The 17,500-nt window shown below is 65.4% G+C and overlaps 6 protein-coding genes across 6 annotated transcripts; 4 read left to right on the top strand and 2 right to left on the bottom strand.

The window, feature by feature from the left end:
- Positions 1 to 3,131: 3,131 nt before the first annotated feature.
- On the bottom strand, positions 3,132 to 3,564 carry EMIHUDRAFT_205848 (hypothetical protein; the record flags this gene model as incomplete). Its single annotated transcript, XM_005778117.1, has 3 exons — positions 3,132 to 3,180; positions 3,335 to 3,436; positions 3,521 to 3,564. 3 exons carry the CDS (start codon positions 3,562 to 3,564, stop codon positions 3,132 to 3,134), a joined length of 195 nt encoding a protein of 64 aa, XP_005778174.1.
- Positions 3,565 to 5,185: 1,621 nt separating this feature from the next.
- Positions 5,186 to 6,060, top strand: EMIHUDRAFT_435159 (hypothetical protein). The gene has a single exon (XM_005778118.1). It carries the CDS (start codon positions 5,343 to 5,345, stop codon positions 5,844 to 5,846), a length of 504 nt encoding a protein of 167 aa, XP_005778175.1. The 5' UTR covers positions 5,186 to 5,342; the 3' UTR covers positions 5,847 to 6,060.
- Positions 6,061 to 6,616: 556 nt separating this feature from the next.
- On the top strand, positions 6,617 to 7,488 carry EMIHUDRAFT_354052 (hypothetical protein). Its single transcript, XM_005778119.1, has one exon. The coding sequence runs from the start codon at positions 6,639 to 6,641 to the stop codon at positions 7,383 to 7,385; it is 747 nt and encodes a 248-aa protein (XP_005778176.1). The 5' UTR covers positions 6,617 to 6,638; the 3' UTR covers positions 7,386 to 7,488.
- On the top strand, positions 7,472 to 10,292 carry EMIHUDRAFT_205851 (hypothetical protein; the record flags this gene model as incomplete). Its single annotated transcript, XM_005778120.1, has 5 exons — positions 7,472 to 7,521; positions 7,645 to 7,691; positions 7,768 to 7,802; positions 9,765 to 9,949; positions 10,271 to 10,292. The coding sequence occupies 5 exons, from the start codon at positions 7,472 to 7,474 to the stop codon at positions 10,290 to 10,292; spliced, it is 339 nt and encodes a 112-aa protein (XP_005778177.1).
- Positions 10,293 to 12,854: 2,562 nt separating this feature from the next.
- On the top strand, positions 12,855 to 14,083 carry EMIHUDRAFT_450363 (hypothetical protein; the record flags this gene model as incomplete). Its single annotated transcript, XM_005778121.1, has 4 exons — positions 12,855 to 12,893; positions 13,240 to 13,345; positions 13,482 to 13,625; positions 13,709 to 14,083. Coding segments are annotated over 4 exons (663 nt in total), but the record flags the coding sequence as incomplete, so codon positions are not given.
- Positions 14,084 to 14,568: 485 nt separating this feature from the next.
- On the bottom strand, positions 14,569 to 15,396 carry EMIHUDRAFT_205856 (hypothetical protein; the record flags this gene model as incomplete). The annotated part of the gene is made up of 1 exon (XM_005778122.1): positions 14,569 to 15,396. One exon carries the CDS (start codon positions 15,394 to 15,396, stop codon positions 14,569 to 14,571), a length of 828 nt encoding a protein of 275 aa, XP_005778179.1.
- Between the last annotated feature and the right edge of the window lie 2,104 nt (positions 15,397 to 17,500).

Genomic DNA, 17,500 nt, shown 5'->3' on the forward strand with positions numbered 1-17,500 from the left:
GGTCTGTTACCTCGGTCTTAGACCCCATGCAATAGGTAGGTAGGTCCGGTTTTGACCGCCCCAGAGGGCCCCGCAATAGGTAGGTAGGTGGTGGTGGTGGGCGGGGGGGGGGGGGGAACCCAAGAGAGTAGTAGGAAGGCGGGAGAATCCAAAAAAGCCGCGCAAAAAGCCACAAAAACCCAGCGAAACCCGCTTCGCTGCGTGGCCGTGGGAGACGGGTTAGCCGCGAACGGGGCCATGCCAGGCGAGTCGCCTGCGGCTGGGACGCCAGCCGAGACGGGCGCTGGGAGCCTATTCACAGAGGGCTAACGGGTATTTTTTCGCTTCGCTGTGCGGCCTGGGAATAGGTAGGTAGGTGGGGCACGGAGCCTGGCGATTGGCGCCCGCAATAGGTAGGTAGGTAGGGCGTTTTGGGAGAGAGAGAGATTTGTTTGTTTGTTTTGCGTTTTGGTGTTGCATACTGCATCGCAGCCCGCAATCATGTGGCACCTGCCCACTTCACCGAGGCGGCCCACCTCATTCTCCCCCACGATTGGGTCGAGCCGGCGCACGCCGCCCCACGGGGAAGGGACAAGCCCACCGCCGGGCTCTGGGAGACGACCGCTGTGCGCCTCCCCCCCTCCGGGCACGAGCACATCCAGCCGCCCGCCGCACGCACGCCACAGCCACCTCCTCAGCCTCAGATCCAAGGCAAGGGACAGCGGGCCGTGCGCGAATCTACCGCCTCTGCACAGCCAGGCGAGTACAATCGCTACCTCGTCGAGGAGTGCGTTGCCGTCGCTGGCAACGCCGCCGTCGCAACTGACGTCCTCACCTTTGGCGAGATGGGCACACTGTGCCATGGCACCTCCGCTCACCGGCGTGGGAACCTTGCCGGCGCCTGCCGCCGCCTTCCCGCCTTCAACGCCATTGCGGCTGCCGGCGTCGCTCACGATCGCCTCCCGCCCGGCCTCTACGGCCGAGGCCACTCCCTCGCCGCCGCCCTCGACCAGGGCCTGTGGCCCCTCGAGGGTATGATTCTCCGCAGGGAGACCGGAGGCCAACCTCGCCTCCTCGCCGCCGGCGTCGTCCCGTCGACTCGAGACCCGAAGGGGCACAAGCAGGCGATGGCGCAGGACGCCCAGAGGGGCGACAGCGCCTGGCTCACCGCCGAGTACAAGGAGCTGGGCAACCACAGCGGCAGGCCCGACGACCCCGACCACCTCTCCAAGTTCCTCAGCGGTCACTTGACTCGCCAACAGTGCATCGACTGCGAGGCGACGTGGTATTACGTCACCATCCCCGAGGCTCGAGCCCTCGCTCGCGAGTACGGGCTCCCCGAGTTGCACATCAACCGAGCCCAAGAGGTCTACACGACCAAGCGCACCGGCAAACGAAAGGCCCGCATCTGCATGGATGGCTCTGGACAGGTTTTTGGCACCGACTACAACCAGACCTTCCAGTCGGTCCTACGCATGGACACCCTGCGCGTCCTCCTCAACCTCGCCGCCCGTCGCGGACTACGCATGCGGCGCCGCGACCTCGTCGCCGCCTTCCTACAGGGCTCCCTCGAGTGCGGCGAGATCGCCTTCATGTACCAACCAGCCGGACATGTCCATGCCTTCGATGAGCACGGCAAGCCCAAGATCTGCGTCCTCCTCAAGCCACTGTACGGCATGAAGCAGGCTGGCCGGCGCTTCCAGCGCGACTTCTACTACTGGCTCACGCTTCCCCGCGCCGAGGGCGGCGCCGGCCTCATCCAGTCCACGGCTGACCTGAGCGTTTTCTACTACCGCACAGAGCATGACGAGTTCCTGCTCGGGGTCTACGTCGATGACCTGATCATGTTTTATCCACCCGACGCCGCCGACGATGACGGCGTGCCCGTTGCCGATAGCATCTACGGGCGCTTCATCGCCGACATGGACAAGAACTGGAAATCCGAGGACGAGGGCGAGCTCTCCGACATCCTCAACATCCAGGTCACCAGGCGCCACGACGGCTCCGTCAACGTGTCGCAGGAGCAGTATGCCCGCCGGTTCGTGGAGCAGTTCCGCGAGAAGCTCATCAATCGCCTACGCGGACCACAACCTGTCCGACACGCCAACATGACGCCGTACACGCCCCAGCTTGCCGAAAGGGTCCTTGCCGCTTGCGACGATGCTTCCGAACGCGACCCCGCCGACGTCCACCTCAGCCAGTGCTTCTGCGGCGTCGCCAGCTACCTCGTCACCAACACGCGCTGCGACGGGGCGCTCGCTTTCGGCCTCCTCTGCCGGTGCATGGCCAAGCCCACCGACGATGTTTTTGAGGAGATGTTCTGCTTCCTCGAGTACTTCCGCTACCATCCCCACATCGGCCTCACCTACGAGCCGGGCTGGGATGGCGAGCGGGAGGGCGACGACCTTGTCGCCATGAGCGACGCCAGTTGGGAGACGCGCCGGTCCACATCCGGGTGGATCGTCCTCATGTGGCAGGCCACCGTACACTGGCGCAGCGTCCAACAGCCCTCCATTGCGCTCTCCTCTTGCCAGTCCGAGATCATGGCTGCTTCTGAGGCTACCAAGGACGTCCTGAGCTACCGTCGCCTTAAGGCCGAGCTCGAGTCGTACGTCAAGGACGGCGAGATCGTCACCCCTCCCGAGGCCCCGCCCACCAAGCAGTACTGTGACAACCAGGCCGCCATTGCCTCAGCCTACAACCCCGAGAACCACGGCAGGCTCAAGCACGTCGAGCGGCGCCACTTCTTCATCCGCGAGGCCATCGAGGAAGCCAAGATCTGTGTTCCTTTCGTCCGCAGCGACGAGAACCTTGCCGACTTCTTCACGAAGCCGCTCAAACCCCAACGCTTCTTCGAGCTGCGGGACAAGATCATGAATGTCAAGGAGCCTTCCTCCCAGTCGGATGGGAAGTGAATCTCCGTCACCGATCCGTCACCGAGACGGAGCGCGGGCGCCGGCCGCGAGCGCGAACAGTGCCGCCCCGCCCCCACCCGCGAGAGCCATAGACTCTCCAGTGCATGTCATCCAGTCCATGCCCCGTCGAGAGGGACACTCTCCTCTCTATCCATGTGAGTGACTCGACTACGTCGAGGGGGGGGACGTCTGAACCACACGTGTCCCTCCATTCACACTCTCCCAGTCCTTCCTGGTCTAGTGCCCGTCTTCTCCGCCCGTCGTGCTGAGTTGGGCTTTCTTCGTCCTTCAGACGTTTCACCTAGAGCAAGCAGGGCGGAACGCCCCTTGGTCCACCCGCCGCCCGGGTGGGGCTTGCACGCGGCGCTCGCCGGCTAGCAAGAAAAGAAAGAAGCAACACAAAAAGAAACCACGAAATGTAAACAGAAAAAGAAAAGGACAGATAAAAGGAGAAGACAGGGATGGGCCTACACGCCCGCTCCTTATCGCCGGCGAGCAAGGCCGGCAGCACCACCGTCGCGTCCGACACATCCGTACCGCTCCTGGTCTTCGTTTGTCATGGAGCACGCCCTCCCGAGCGAGGTGTCCGGGAACGAGCCGCCACGCGGAGCAGCAAGCCCGGTCACCCCGAGCCGTCTGCGATCCAACTCCCGCTCAACCGCCTTGTCATCGACGGCAGCCAAAGCCAACTACACCGAAGCGGTGGAGATGGTGAACGAGCTGGCGCCAGCCAACCGCCACGGCGGCCTGGATCGCTTCGAGAACGCCATCCTCGAGGAGATCGAGGAGCTTCGCGAGAGCGCAGGCACGGCGGCGCCAGAGTCGACCAGCGGCAAAGGCTCGGCCGACCGCGGCCAGGGCTCGGCCGACCGCGGCCAGGGCTCGGCCGACCACCTCCCACTGTACACCTCGCCGCCTCAGCTTAAGGCCCACTCGAACGTGCCATCGCGGGAGTGTAGCCGTGCGCTCCTGCAGCTCGGGCTGCTCCTCGGGCGCGAGCTCTGCGGCGGCTTGATTCTCCTGGCAGCCTCCATCGCCGTCATTCTCGTCGAGGCCCCGTCTCGCATCGACAAGCGCTGCATCACGCTCTCCAACTGCACCGGATATGCGCCCCTCGCGGCAGAGCCCGACGAGCCCGCGGGCTTCCAGTGGCCATTCGGCGCAGATGACGGGGAGGCCGGGTCTCAGGGGCCCGACGCCTTCGACGCCGATGACGAGTTCCGGCTCATCAGCGAACTACTCCTCTGGATGCTCCGCCCGCTCTACTCTCTGGCTGCGGCCCGCGCCGCCTCGCTGTTTGTGTGGGGCGTGCTGAGCAGCCCCGCCCTCCAGCGGTTCATGCCGGGCATCTTGCTGCTGCTGGTTCGCAGTGCGCTCTCTTGCCCGCTCTGCGTGCCGGCGATGCTCTTCCCCGTCTCCAACGCCGTCTTTCGGATCCTCTACTTCGACCGCACGGCGTGGAAGAACCTCTTTGGTCTGCCCTCCTTTGTGCCAGCTAGCACATGGATGCTGGTCGCCGCCTTGGCGTTTGTGCTCATCGACGCAGCCGTCCAATTCTCGCAAAACCAGTTGACTCTGCGGCACTACGAGGACCGCTCCCAGTCGGCCTTCGACCAGCAGCAGGCGCTGCGGAAGATTGCCGCCGCAGCCAGGTCCGCCGAGAGGCGGCGCGTCCATCGCCACGGCCCTTACACCAAGGCGCCTCTCGATCACGGCGACAGTCGCCGCAAGTTGGCGCGCCCGGGCCACCTGAGCAAGCTGCAAGAGCAGCTCCAGCGGCTGGCCGGGCCGCTCGACATCGGCGCGGACTTGACCGAGGCGGGCTCCCTCGCGCAGGCCCGTCGCCGTGCACTGCGCCTCTTCAAGCTCATCCTCAAGGAGGAGGCGCTCGTGACGACGGCGTCGGGGCGAGGCAGTCTGATCAGCGAGGCTCCGGAGCCGGCCGTCGATCGCGAAACGCTGCTCCGGTGGGCGTTTGCTGGCGCACGCTCGCCGCCGCCGAAGCTCGCAGCGGCGCTCTTCAGCTACGGGCCATGGGTGACGCAAGACGCCTTTGTCCAGGCAGTGGAGCGCTCTTACAAGGAGCAGCGGCTTCTCACCGCCTCCGTCGCCAACTTCGACCGGCTTCAGGTGATCCTGCTGCGCGGGCTGCAGTGTATCTGGGCATTCATCTTTCTGGTGCTCCTGCTGCGGCTCCCCTTCATCGATGTCAACCTTGTGAGCATGCTCATCCCCCTCACATCGGCTCTCCTCATCTTCTTCACCCTCGCGGGAGGTGTGTGTGCCGAGGTCTTCACCAGCTTCTTCTTCACATACGTCACGCGGCCATACGACATCGGCGAGCGCGTCTACGTTGCAACGCCCGGCTCGAGCCCCGCGCTGTCCTCGTTGATTGTCAAGGATGTCGAGGTGCTGCGCACGCACTTTCTCACCGCCAACGGCGAGGCGATGGTGGTGAGCAACAGCTCCGTCAAGAACATGGCGCTGACCAACCTGTCGCGCTCCGGCAAGCTGACGTTGCTCGTTCAGCTGATGGTGCCCGCCGCAACGCAGTCGAGCAAGATTAACGAGCTGCTGGATGCCATCGCGACGTTTGCGGTCGAGTCTGGGGAGTGGTCGGAGTGCGAAAATCAATTCGGCGAGGCGGCCCTCGACAAGGGGCACCTCCTCCTCAACATTTGGCCGACGAGTGTGCTCGCCGCCCACGATATTATGGGCGTGTACGGTGCAAAGTCGCGCCTGCTGCTGTTTGCCCACGCGTACATGCAGGCGGCAAAGATCGAGTACGTACTCCCCGTCCAGCCTCTGCGTGAGAGCGCGGCGCCCCGGACCGGCTTTGGCGGAGTGGTTGAGCAGGCACTGAGCGCGGCGGCGGTGGAGAAGCTCACAAAGAAAGGCTCGGCCGCCGGCAGCAACTTCCCATTTGGCGTTGCACGGGGCGCTAGATCGTGAGGGGAGCGAGGGGCCGCGCGCCAGGGCCAGCGCGTCGCGCGCGGCCTGAGATGGCGTGGGCTGAATACACATGCCACAACATGACATGTTGTGCCGGCAGGAGGGTGTGTCTGTCTTCTGTCGAGAACCCAGTAGGGCGTTCGTGCATGTACAGTGGACTCTCGTTGTCTCGCACAGTACTCGAGTAGGAATTCCATCCATGTTGTGAGGTTACAGGTGGGTGAAGCGGGAGATTCGCGCGAGCTGCGAATTCCTAGGAATTCCATTCACGTGCGTGTGAGAATGTTACCGCGAAACGCTCTCTCTCAGCAGCACTTTCACGGCAATCGGACAAAAAAGAAAAATGAGAACTCCCGCCGTCGCTCGCGATGATCTCGAAAATCGGGCAAGGGAAAAGTGCGCCACGCCGCCCCGCCTCCTCGCCTGCAGCCGCCTCCTCTCTTCGCGATGTTCGCTCTAGTCGTGGCTGTCGTCGTCGTCATCCTCGCATGCGTCGGCTATGTCGCCCGTCACAGATCAGAGGTGCTGACGTCAATCTCCTGCGCGGCAATCCGAGGCCTCGAAGCGCTCAAACTTCGCCGCGCCGGCCTCGTCCGGAGGTCCGTGCGCATGCGCCCTCCCGGCTACCGCCGGTTAGTGAGGGCGCACTTTCTGGAGCGGGCTACCACGACCTCCCCTGGCGGCAACGAGCGGGTTCTCCTCATCATCCCCGGCTTCACGGCTTCGGCCGCCCTGATCATGTCTGATCTCGTTTGGAAGCTGCGGCCGCCGCCTTCGTGGCGAGTGGTGGTCATGGAGCTGCCCCTTCACGAGGCCAACATCGAAAACTTTGACGGGGCTCACCCCGGCTGCGATACCATTCTTCAATACACAGTGGCGTTCGCCAAAGCGGTGGGGCTGCTGGGCGACGACGACAGCGGCCCGCACCTGCACCTGTGTGGGTACAGCCTCGGGGGAAGGGTTGCAATGGAGCTCCTTCAAGCGCATCCGGCGCACGTCCGTAAGCTTGCGATGATCGCGCCAGCCTTCCCGGAGACGATGGACGACGGCTTCGAGCGCTGCGCGAGAACGGAGCCGCGTCGCGTCCACGCCTGGCGGACGCGAGCAGAGCTCCGCGAGGTCTGCTCCTTCGACGGAATGATTGGCTGCCGCCCAGGCCACCTGCTCACGCACAGCCTCGTGCAGGGCGCGATGGTGCGCGACCGCGAGCAAACCTACGGCAGAAAGCACGGCGACTTCTTTGCCGACTACGTTGCGAGGCTGCTGCAAAAGGAGCGCGAGCCGAGCCCCCTCGACGCTGCCTCGCTCCACCAGGTCCGAGCGCCAGTCCTGCTCGTCACCGGCGAACGCGACCGGTGCGTCGATTCCGGAAAGTGCCGCGAGCAAATCCAGGACGTCCTTGGCCCGGAGCGGTGCGCGTTCCACGAGCTCGTCGACACCAGCCACTATGCCGCGCCGAACGCGGACGGGTGGCTCCCGGACGGCAACATCTTGTACAACGCGGCGCCGCTCTGTGCAAAGTTTCTGTTCGGTGAATAATTAATTGATGGCTATGTGGTGTGACCATTTGCTGTCCAGGCGAGCATGCAGCATCTGCAGCGTCGCGTGCGCGCGTGCGTGATGCCATGTTTGCGTTTCTCGCAGCCTTCTTGGACTTGGACTTGCTTGGTTGGGAGTGCAGTATTATGAGGCAAACAAACACGCACGCACGCAGTCAGTCTACAGTTGGTTGGTGCCCCTCCCCTGATTACTCCCCCCAACCCCTAGAAGAAAGGGTGCGCCCGAATCCACGGTCAAGGCTCAAGGGTGCTACTGGCGCCGGCGCACGGATCGTGGTTGCAGCATGTGGGACAGGAAGGTGTTCCCGGGCATTATAGTCCGCTATAATACCGCCATCTCCGCTCCGCCCAGAGATTATTAGGCGATTATATCCATAAGGGATTTCATTCCTTTTGGGTTTTGGAGATTCGTATTCCGTATCGTGTTTTGGTTTCGTAAATCCTCCCGACAGCGCGATCTTATGGACTCATGGTCATGCGGTCGCTAGCTTTCCTCGCCTACCTCCCGTGGCGCGCTCAAGCGACCCATGCCGTTAGAAGGCCTGGGAGGACTCTTGTGGGAGGGGTGGAGCTGTCCCGGACCGCGTAAAGTTGTTCTGCGGGGGCTCCGGCCTCCGCGGAGCTCCACACTTCCGTGAGAGCAGTCGTCATACGACATGCCCCAGACGTTTACCTTTGTGGGGTTGTGCATGGTACTGTTTTTGGTCCCGTTCTTGTGCAGCTCCTCGCCAACCTCGCCGCTCGTGATATTTCCCCGGGGACGCCGGGAGCCGAACCCAAAAAAACGTCGGGATGCCATGCCGAACGAAGGCTGGCTCAGCCGGAATGCCAGGAGCCGAACCAGCTTCACATCTATTTAAGCCGCAAGAAAAGAAACACATCGCCCCGCCCCTCTCGCCTCATGCCCGGCCGAACCGGCGCTGGCAAAGGGCGCGGACGCGCTTCGACGGCGTCACAGGCTGCGCCGCTCGCGCTGCCGAAAAAGATCGAAGCGGCGGCGGCGGACGGCAAGGCGGGCGTGGTGCAGACGTGGCTCGCCGGGGACGGGCGGGTTGATGCGACGTGCGTGCGTCGTGGTGTGAGTGGCTGTACGCTCCTGATGATCGCCGCCGCCCACGGTCACAAGCAGCTGGTCAAACTTCTGCTGAAGCTGGGCGCGAAGCCGGACGCGCAAGACAGCATCAACGTCACGGCGCTGATGTCCGCCGCCCACCAAGGCCACGTGCAGGTGGTCGAGACGCTTCTGCAGCACGGCGCGGAGATCAACCAGCACAACAGCGCCGGCAGCACCGCGCTGATGTACGCTGCCCACAACGGCTACGAGCAAGTGGTCGACTTGCTGCTGCGGCACGGGGCGGAGGTCGACCTGCAGGACATCGACGGCTACACTGCGCTCGCGAGCGCCGCCTACTACGACCGCCCTGTCGTCGTGCTCCGCCTGCTGCGGGCGGGCGCAGACATGGCGCTGCGCACTGCGGACGGCAAGACGGCGCTGCAACTTGCCAAGGAGAAGGGCCACACTGAGTGCGTCGCCGCCGTCAAGACGTTTCTCGGCGAGGTGGCGGCGGAGAGGCGCGACGCGGCGGCGGTCGAGGCGGGCGGCGCGGGCGGCAGCAGCGGGCCTGTTCCCGAGGACATCGGCGCAGGCGGCGCAGGGACGGACGGCGATGCCGCCTCGGGCAAGGGGGCGGCGGCGGCACCAACTGCCGCGTCCTCTTCCGGCGGCGTGGAGAGCGGAACGGGCGAGGACGCCGTCCCCGAGGAGGTCGTGGAGGCGGCTTGGCAAGGCGGCGAGGCGGCGTTGCTGGTGTGGCTCGACGGCGGCGGGCGGGTGGACGCGGCTTTCACTCATGAGGGTGTGAGCGGCTTTACGCTGCTGATGGCCGCCGCCCTCTACGGCAACGAGCAGCTGGCCGCAACGCTGCTGCAGCGTGGCGCTTCGGTCGACCTTCAAAACAGCGTCGGCAGCACCGCACTGACGTACGCCGCCCTCAGCGGCCACGAGCGGGTGGCCGAGCTGCTGCTGCAGCATGGCGCGGAGATCAGCCAGCAGGACAACGGCCTCACCGCGCTGATGTGGGCCGCCCACCAGAACCACCCCGCCGCTCTCCACTGCCTGCTGCGGGCGGGCGCCGACACGGAACTGCGCACGGTGGCTGGACTCACAGCGCTGCAGATTGCCAAGGAGGAGGGCAGCGCCGAGTGCGTGCGCGCCCTCGAGGAACATGAGGCGGCCCAGAGGGCGGCCGAGAAGACGGCGAAGGAGGCGGCGTGGGCTGCGGGGGCGGCGGAGAGGGCAGCGGAGCGGGCGGCGGCGGAGGCGGAGGCGGCGCGGCACGCCGAGGAGCTGCTGGCGGAGGTCGAGGCGGAGAAGCGCGGCAAGGGCAAGAAGGGCAAGAAGAAGAAGAAGGGCGGCGGGAGCGGCGGCGCTGGGCCGTCGCAGGAGGCCGAGGCGCCGTCAGAGGCAGCCGCAGCCAAGCCCGCGAAGCTGGACAGGGAGGGGTTGATCAGGCTTCTCGAGACGCTCCACGAGGAGCGGATTCGGTACGGCATCACGGCGGAGACGTCGGTCGCGGGGTTGGCGGAGGCGTTGGGAGAGGAGGCCGAGGAGGCGAGTGAGGCGAGCGAGGAGGAGACGGCAGAGGCGGGTGAGGAGGCAGCCTTGGTGGCAGCGGAGGCGCGCCGGGAGGCTGAAGCCGAGGCCGACGCTCTGGCAGCGGCAGAGGAGGAGGCGGCCGCCGCGGCAGCGGCTGCGGCTGCGGCGGCTGCGGCGGCGGCTGCTGCGGCGGCGGCAGAGGCGGCGGAGGCGGCGGAGGCGGCACTGGCTGCCGGCAAGGCGAGGCGCGCGTCAGCGGCCGCCACGAGGGCCAAGGCGGATGCAGACTAGCCGCGCGCAAGGACAGCAATCAAGTACAGTGGCGCCGGCGCACGGATCGTGGTTGCAGGCATGTGGGAGGAAGGTGGGAGGGGTGGAGCTCGTTGTCCGCGCACGCACGCGCGCGCCGTGGTCTTGCGTCTTACCTGGAAGGGGCTTGTTGGGGGGGCTCTGCGATGCACAGGGAGGAGGCCTCACGCCTCACGCCCCAGATGAGTCGTTTACCCGCTTCTCGACGCGTTTGTGGGGGGCTGGGGGGGGCGTTGTCTGGTACTGGCTGGTGGCTGAGTTCACACAGCGATTGTGTAGCTTGTACAAAGCTCCTAGCGCCACGCTCTCAAGACAGCGTGCAGTGTCTGCAGAGTGCAGAGGGCATGTTGTGCGAGTATATGGGACAAAAGCGTCGAAAATGTCCCAAAAAGCGTGTCTCGAGTTTGTTGCAGCTCCGCAGCCTGCGCGCGCTGCCGGGACGCACCGCTTGCTGGATCTGTGCACTCCCTGGGTCCCAAGGAGTGCACAGATCCAACAGGAGTGAGTAGGCTCGACGCTGTACTCGAGATGGAGCTGCAGAAAGTACGCCGCCGAGCGTGCCACCGAAGGCGTTCCGTCGGAGGTGATGGAGTGTGAGACCTGAGGCTACGGAGGTGACGCCTGAGGTACCGGCCCGTGCACGGTGACTCAGCCGGCGACCGCCACGGGCTCAGACGAGACTTGTCGACGCGTTACGGCTCAGCTTCACCGTGGTCATCGGGCGTCTGTCGACGTCAGGACCACCCATACAGCTCGCGGGTGTGAGGTCGCAAGAGCCAAGATGGTGGCGTTTGGACATCCCAGCCATCACACAAGACAGCCTGTAGGTGATGGCGGGACGGCGCAGTGTTTGTGGCACTCGGCAGTAGGCACCCGCGGCACGGCCCCGCTGTCGGCTCTCGCGGGCTGCGGAACCGGCCCCAGAAGGGGACGGTCCGGGCGAGTGTGGCAGCTCCTGCGCTAGTATGGGCACCCTCTATCATAGCACTACTGATCCTGGTCATTAGAGCTGCCAGGAATAGCGTCAGGAGCTTGTAGGAGTCAAAACCCCTCATATTTGAGACATCGTGTCCCATATACTCGCACAACGTGCCAGAGACCGTCCACCCCAACGCCCAAGCCTATTCATGATTATTAGGTAAGGTAAGGTCATCCTTTGGCAGCTTGTATTGTTTGTTGAGTATGAGATTGAGCAGTCATGACGTCTGGTATCCATGAATATGAATACTCAAGTCTGCCTGTACTCATGAATATGAATAAATAAAAGGCTCTGCATGGGTCTCCAACGTAGTTTCTTTTTGGAGACACAACAAATCTCTCTCTCTCTCTCTAGGAGACCAGACCTTTCGATGGTTCATGCTTTCTGTGTCTATCTATCATGCTTCATGACACAGCTGCAAATGGTACAACACGTCGGCTTGGGCAAAGGCCGCCCCGCAATGGTCCGAAGCGCAGCTCAAGCAACCTGCAGATCCCACGTCGAGCAGGCAGGGCAAAGCACATTTCATGGCGAGGCAGCCAAGCAATCCACCGTAGCATTGCTCACATTGCCTCGGGAGCTTTGTGAACTTTTCGGCGAAGCAATCTTCGTCGAGGCCACAGTCGAAGGCTGCCAAGCGGAACCCCTCTAACAATTGTGACCAACTTCGGTCTGTGCAGCTGAATGGTGTGTTATCGTCCCTCTTGGCGGGGCATGCGCCCTCGCCTGGAGCCTTGCCGTTGCTGGAAAGGTGGCTCGTGAGTAGCCTGCTTGGCGCACGGCTGATCGCTGGGGAGAGCGTGGCGGCCAGCAGAAAGGTCGTTCCCATCTGGCCGCGGCGCTCGCGCGAGATAGAGGCCGAGGGAGGGCAAGAGAAGGCTCGCCCGCGGCGATCGCGTGAGACGACCGCCGAGAAGAGTTTTACCGCGCAAGAAGTTCTTTTTCTTCTGTGGCGTACCTGTGTCGAACCTGTGTGCTGTGAGAGAGAGTTCTTTTCGTTAAATTCTTTTTGTTGAATTTGAATTAAGTAGCGCACAACTCGGTCTGGAGTCAAAACTTGAGAAACAATCCGAGCCTCGCCGATGGGTAGTTCCCGCGCGTGGGTCGCCTTTCGCGCTCCTCCTGCGGACCTCTCAACGCAGAGCACGGGCCTTCAGCCACGCGGTGCCGTAGACATGCGCGGCCCAGACCTCGCTGCCGCCACCGTCCTACCATCGCACTCGGGACCCCCCCCGCACCCTCCCAACGCAAGAGTACAACGGCATCCTCGAGTGCCCGTGCACGACGCGCGTCGTCAAGGACCTCACAAAGGGCACTCTCGACGGCCGCCCCTTCCGGCCGGGCTGCACCTCCGACGAAGCAAAGTCCGACCTTCTGGCGCGCGGCAACCCGACCTGCAACCTCTCGAGCTACGCGGGCGGGATGGAGTGCTGCCGCGACGGCGCCGTGCTTCCCGACGCCGACCTGGCGTGAATCGCGCCTCTTTCACGCCTGCTGCCGTGAGCAGGCGCCGTGCTGCTCGACGCCGACCAGGAGCAGCCGACGCACGTCGACGAGGTCTTCTTCAAGTGGCGCTTCTACCACGAGCCATTCCAGCCTTCCAGGCACACACGCCTCGCCCACCGTGAGCGGCACACGCGAGTCCACGACACGCCCACGACACGTCCACGACACGCCCACGACACGCCCACGACACGCCCACGACACGTCCACGACACGCCCACGACACGCCCACGACACGTCCACGACACGTCCACGACACGTCCACGACACGCCCACGACACGCCCACGACACGTCCACGACACGTCCACGACACGCCCACGACACGTCCACGACACGTCCACGACACGTCCACGACACGTCCACGACACGCCCACGACACGTCCACGACACGTCCACGACACGCCCACGACACGTCCACGACACGCCCACGACACGTCCCACCGCAGGCACACGCCTCTCATCCACCTGGAGTGGGCTGTCAACGGGTGCGACTCGGGCGGACCGCGCGGCAACCCGCGCGACTGCGCGCACATCGAGTACGATGTTGTCAAGGCGCCCGCCCCACCGCCCGCCGCCCCACCGCCCGCCGCCCCGCCCCTCGCCCGCTCGCCGCCCACCCGCCGCCGCCAAGCCCCGCGTGGCGTGTCCATGACAACAACATGTCCGAGACGTGCCCCGATGTCCGCAGGCGCCCGCCGGCACGCCGGCCGACAAGGCGACGCACACTGTCACCTCTCACTTCCAGCTCCGGGACATGCTCGCCGAGGACTGCGACTCGCTTGGGGACGAGTATTGCGCCAGCGCGCGCGTGGCGGAGGCGCGCGGAGGCAAGGTGCGCCTCCTCCTCCGCGCACCTCCTGTTGGCCTCGCCCGCCACCGCCCTCACCGCGGCCTGTCCGTCGCGGCGGCTGCCAGGTGCGACTCATCATGGCGGGTGGCCACTGCCACTCGCCTGCGTGCCTCTCGCTGCAGCTGCGGGACCGCGACACGGGCGAGCTGCTCTGCGAGGTGACGCCGCGCCGCGGAAAGTCGGACGCGGCTTGGGACGAGGCGGGATACCTGTGGCTGCCGCCCTGCCAGTGGGGCAGTGCGGAGGAGGGTCTCCGCCCGCCGCCCGTCCTCGGCCTCGACGCGAATCTGACCGCCATCAAGGTGGCCAACGCGACGGAATACCACTTCGGCGTGATGGGAATCTGGCAGATGCGCGGCGCGTACGGAGATGGAGACGGGAATGTGGGGCCTCGGGCCGCGTGAGCGTATACGTTTGGCTTAGTACGTGGTCAAAGAAAAGAGGGAGAGCGACAGGGCGGAGACGCTGCTGTTGCAACAGCCAACGCTCTCGCCGCGGTGTGCTGTATGTCGATTTGGCGGTGTGCCAGGTGGCGAGGTGCCACTGCCAGCACGGCGCACTGCGCACACCTTTCGTTCACGGACCACAACAGTCGATGTCCGTCTTTCGAGCACAGAGAGTGCGCACACGCGCCGTGCTGGACACGCCTGCCGCATGTGGCTTGTGACACGAATGAGAGCGAGATCACATGCCTCCACACACATCTGTTCTGTGTCACGCGAGCTCTCGCTAGCAGAGTAGCACGCTCGGGGGTCGATCCCCACCAAAGTGAAAGAGGATCAAACCGGACGTGCGTTGCTCCGTGTTTTGCACGCCCTCCAGAGCGCGAGCCCGGTCCACCTTGAAGCGCACGCCAAGAATGGCCAGGCACCCGAGGCAACCGAGCGTCGCCTCTCAGGAAGCGGTCTTGACTTCGTTGACGCGGCTAAGGGTAGCCGAAGCGGAATGCGCCGCGCTGAGGCTCACCAGGGCGCTGGTAGAGGGGCTCGTGAGGATTCCACGCCGCGCCCATCGGCCCGCCTCTGCTGAACTGCTGAGGCGGAAGTTGGCCCGAGGTGCGAGTCATCTGCCCGTGCTGGGGGTGGGGCGGCAGGCTGCGCTGTCGCTGGTCGTACTCAAGAAACAGGCGGTCGGCGCGCGACTTGGTCACTTGCAGCTGACGCGACATGGTCGATAGCTGCGTCTGAAACTCCATCTCCTTCCGCTTCGCCTCCACCTCCGACTTGCCGAGCATGCCGCGCATCTCGTGGAACTTGCCCTTCCACATGTCAGCAGTCGTCTGCGCCGGGGCCAGCTCCGTGCGCGCCTTGCGCTCCTCGGACCGCGCGAGGAAGAGCTCGTGCTCGAGCCGGGCCTTGTCGCTGTGCAGCTGCGTCACCTCCTCAAGCCGCGCGCGCATCATGAGCCGCTCCTCCTCGAAGACCTGAAGCCGGCGCTGAAGCGAGATGTTTTCGTTGCGTGCGGCGGCGAGCTGGTCGGAGGCCGCGGTCTCGCACGCGGCCAGGGCGGTCGTGTCGCTGTGGACGGCAACCATGGCGACGTACTTCTCGAGGATCGCGTGCTCCCGCGCCCGCATCGCGGTGGACTGCAGCGCCTGCTCGTTCTGGTGCGCGATGAGCTCCTGCGCATCCTGCCGCTCACGGTCTCGCGCCTCGAGCCGGGCGCGCATCTTGTCGTTCTCGTGCTGGAGGGAGGCATGCGACTGCTGCAGCGACTCGAAGCTGGCGACTAGCTGTGCCTGCTCGGAGGCCATTTTCTCGTGACTTGGAAAGTGCCGCCGAGAGAGAAGGCGCGCCGTCAGGAAAAATCATACTGCGTTGCGAGACGCCATGGGGCTCCGAACGCTCCCTGTCCGATGTACCTACACGCGAGACATCAGCGCCACCGTCTCGTTTCTTGATTTCCGCCGGGAGCGAGGGCGGGGCCATGGGCGGGGCAGAGCCAGAGGCGGACCAAAATTCCAGACCAGCGAGAGAGTGCACCACATCGCGTAAGTCGTAACACTCGTACACTGCTCTATAGTAGAACGCAAGTCTCAGCCAAGGGTCTGAGCAGACCATTTCTGGGCGAGGTCAACCCGCTAGGGCTACAGCACCCAAGAGCCAGAGTCATCTCATGTGCTACCATCAAAGAGCAGCGCCATCAGCCGGTCGACCTGCTGCAGCAGCCCGCCTTCGGCGGCGAGCCCCGCCCTCTCGTTGGCCGCCGCCACCGCGGCAGAGAGCGAGGAGTCCGGCTCGAGGCCGAGATGCTCGCGGATCACCGCCACCTTTTGCACGAGCGTGGTGGCGCGGCACGAGACGACGCCAGGGGCGGCGGCGTCACTGTCTGACGGTGGAGCGTGGAAAGGGCGATCGCCGCCAGCAGCGGAGGCATGGAGCGGCCCAGGGGGCGAGGCAGCTGGCCGCGCCAGCGCCGCAAGCTGCCACACGAGCGCCTTCTCCCTGGCCATCGCCGCCCCCTGGCGCGCCCTCGCCTCTGCCGCCTCGCGTCCCGCCGCCTCCTCGCGCCCCCTCGCCGCAACCTCCCGGGCTCTCGCCGCCTCCGCCTCCGATCTCGCCTCGTCCGCCTCTGACCTCGCCGCCACCTCCTCGGCCATCGCCGCCGCCGCCTCGGACCTCGCCTCCGCCGCCTCCAGCCGCACCCTCGCCAGCAACTCCTCGAGCTGCTGCGCCTCCCGCTGTGGCGCCGCGGCCCGCGACGACTCCTCCCTATGCGCCTGCGCCTCCATCTCATCCACCAGCGCCTGCCGCGCCGCCCGCCGCCGCTCCTCCTCCGCCGCCCTCGCCGCCTGCTGCCGCTCGCTGCGCGCCTCGCGCTCCGCCGCTGCCTCCGCCGCCGCCGCAGCCCTCGCCGCCCTCTCCAGCCGCTCCTCCCGCTCCCGCTGCGCCGCCTCGAGCAGTAGCCTCGCCTGCCTCTCATCCTCCTCCGCCCGCTCCGCCTCCTCAGCCCGCCTCGCCTCCTCGAGCGGCGTCACGTACTCCCCCTCGCTCTCTGCGGTCGAATCGTGCGACTCCGCCTCCGCCGCCTCGGGCGTGTCGCCGCCTGCCGAGCCGTCCTCGGAAGGCGTTGGCGGCACGGCGCTGGAGGCGCCTGCCCCCATCCCGCTAGTCTGCCCCGCTTCCGCCTCCTGCGCAGTGCCTCTGCTCGGCTTGCGAAACTTCTTCTTCTTTCTCTTCTTCCCCGCCTCCGTCGGCGACGGTGCCTTGGCCGCCGCCTCCTCCTCCAAGAGCTCGGCCGCCAGCTGCTGCCGCCGCTCCGCCTCGGCTGCGAGCTCTTCCGCCGCCAGCGGCGCTCCCGCAGCAGCCCGCTCCTGCTCATCCCTGCGAGACGCGAGCGCGCGCCGCGCTCGCAGCTGCGCAGTGGAAAGCTCCGCGGCGGCGGAGCGGGCGGGTGGCTCAGCGTGGCTCAGGTTGCTCGCGGCGCAAGGGATTCTCTGCTCACCGCCCGGCTGCATCACGTCAAGCCACTCCTTCGCGCCGAGGCTACGCCCGGCTGCATCACGGCAAGGCCCAACAACCTCGACTTGCATGCCGTAGTCGAGCGAGAACTTCCCAAGCTGGTAATCTGGGCCTTTGTAAAACCGTGCCCAAATAAATAAATAGAGCAGTCATCTCCCGTAGAGATGGGCAACGCACGAACACAGAGGTACAGTGCGCACCCCGCCCCGCTCACAGGGCGTGCATCACACAGGTGGACTGTGTGACTCCTCGGGTTCTGGGGACTCTTGACAGAGGTGTGCTAGTCACTATAGTCGGACGGTCCCGTGCCCAGTGTCGTGCGATGGAGCACTTGGAGCACTTGGAGTGCAGTCGGTAACCTCACATCCAGGGCCGGGGAGCTAAGAAGCGCACCCA

Source organism: Emiliania huxleyi (assembly GCF_000372725.1).
Source record: "Emiliania huxleyi CCMP1516 unplaced genomic scaffold EMIHUscaffold_25, whole genome shotgun sequence".
Classification (NCBI taxonomy): Eukaryota; Haptophyta; order Isochrysidales; family Noelaerhabdaceae; genus Emiliania; species Emiliania huxleyi.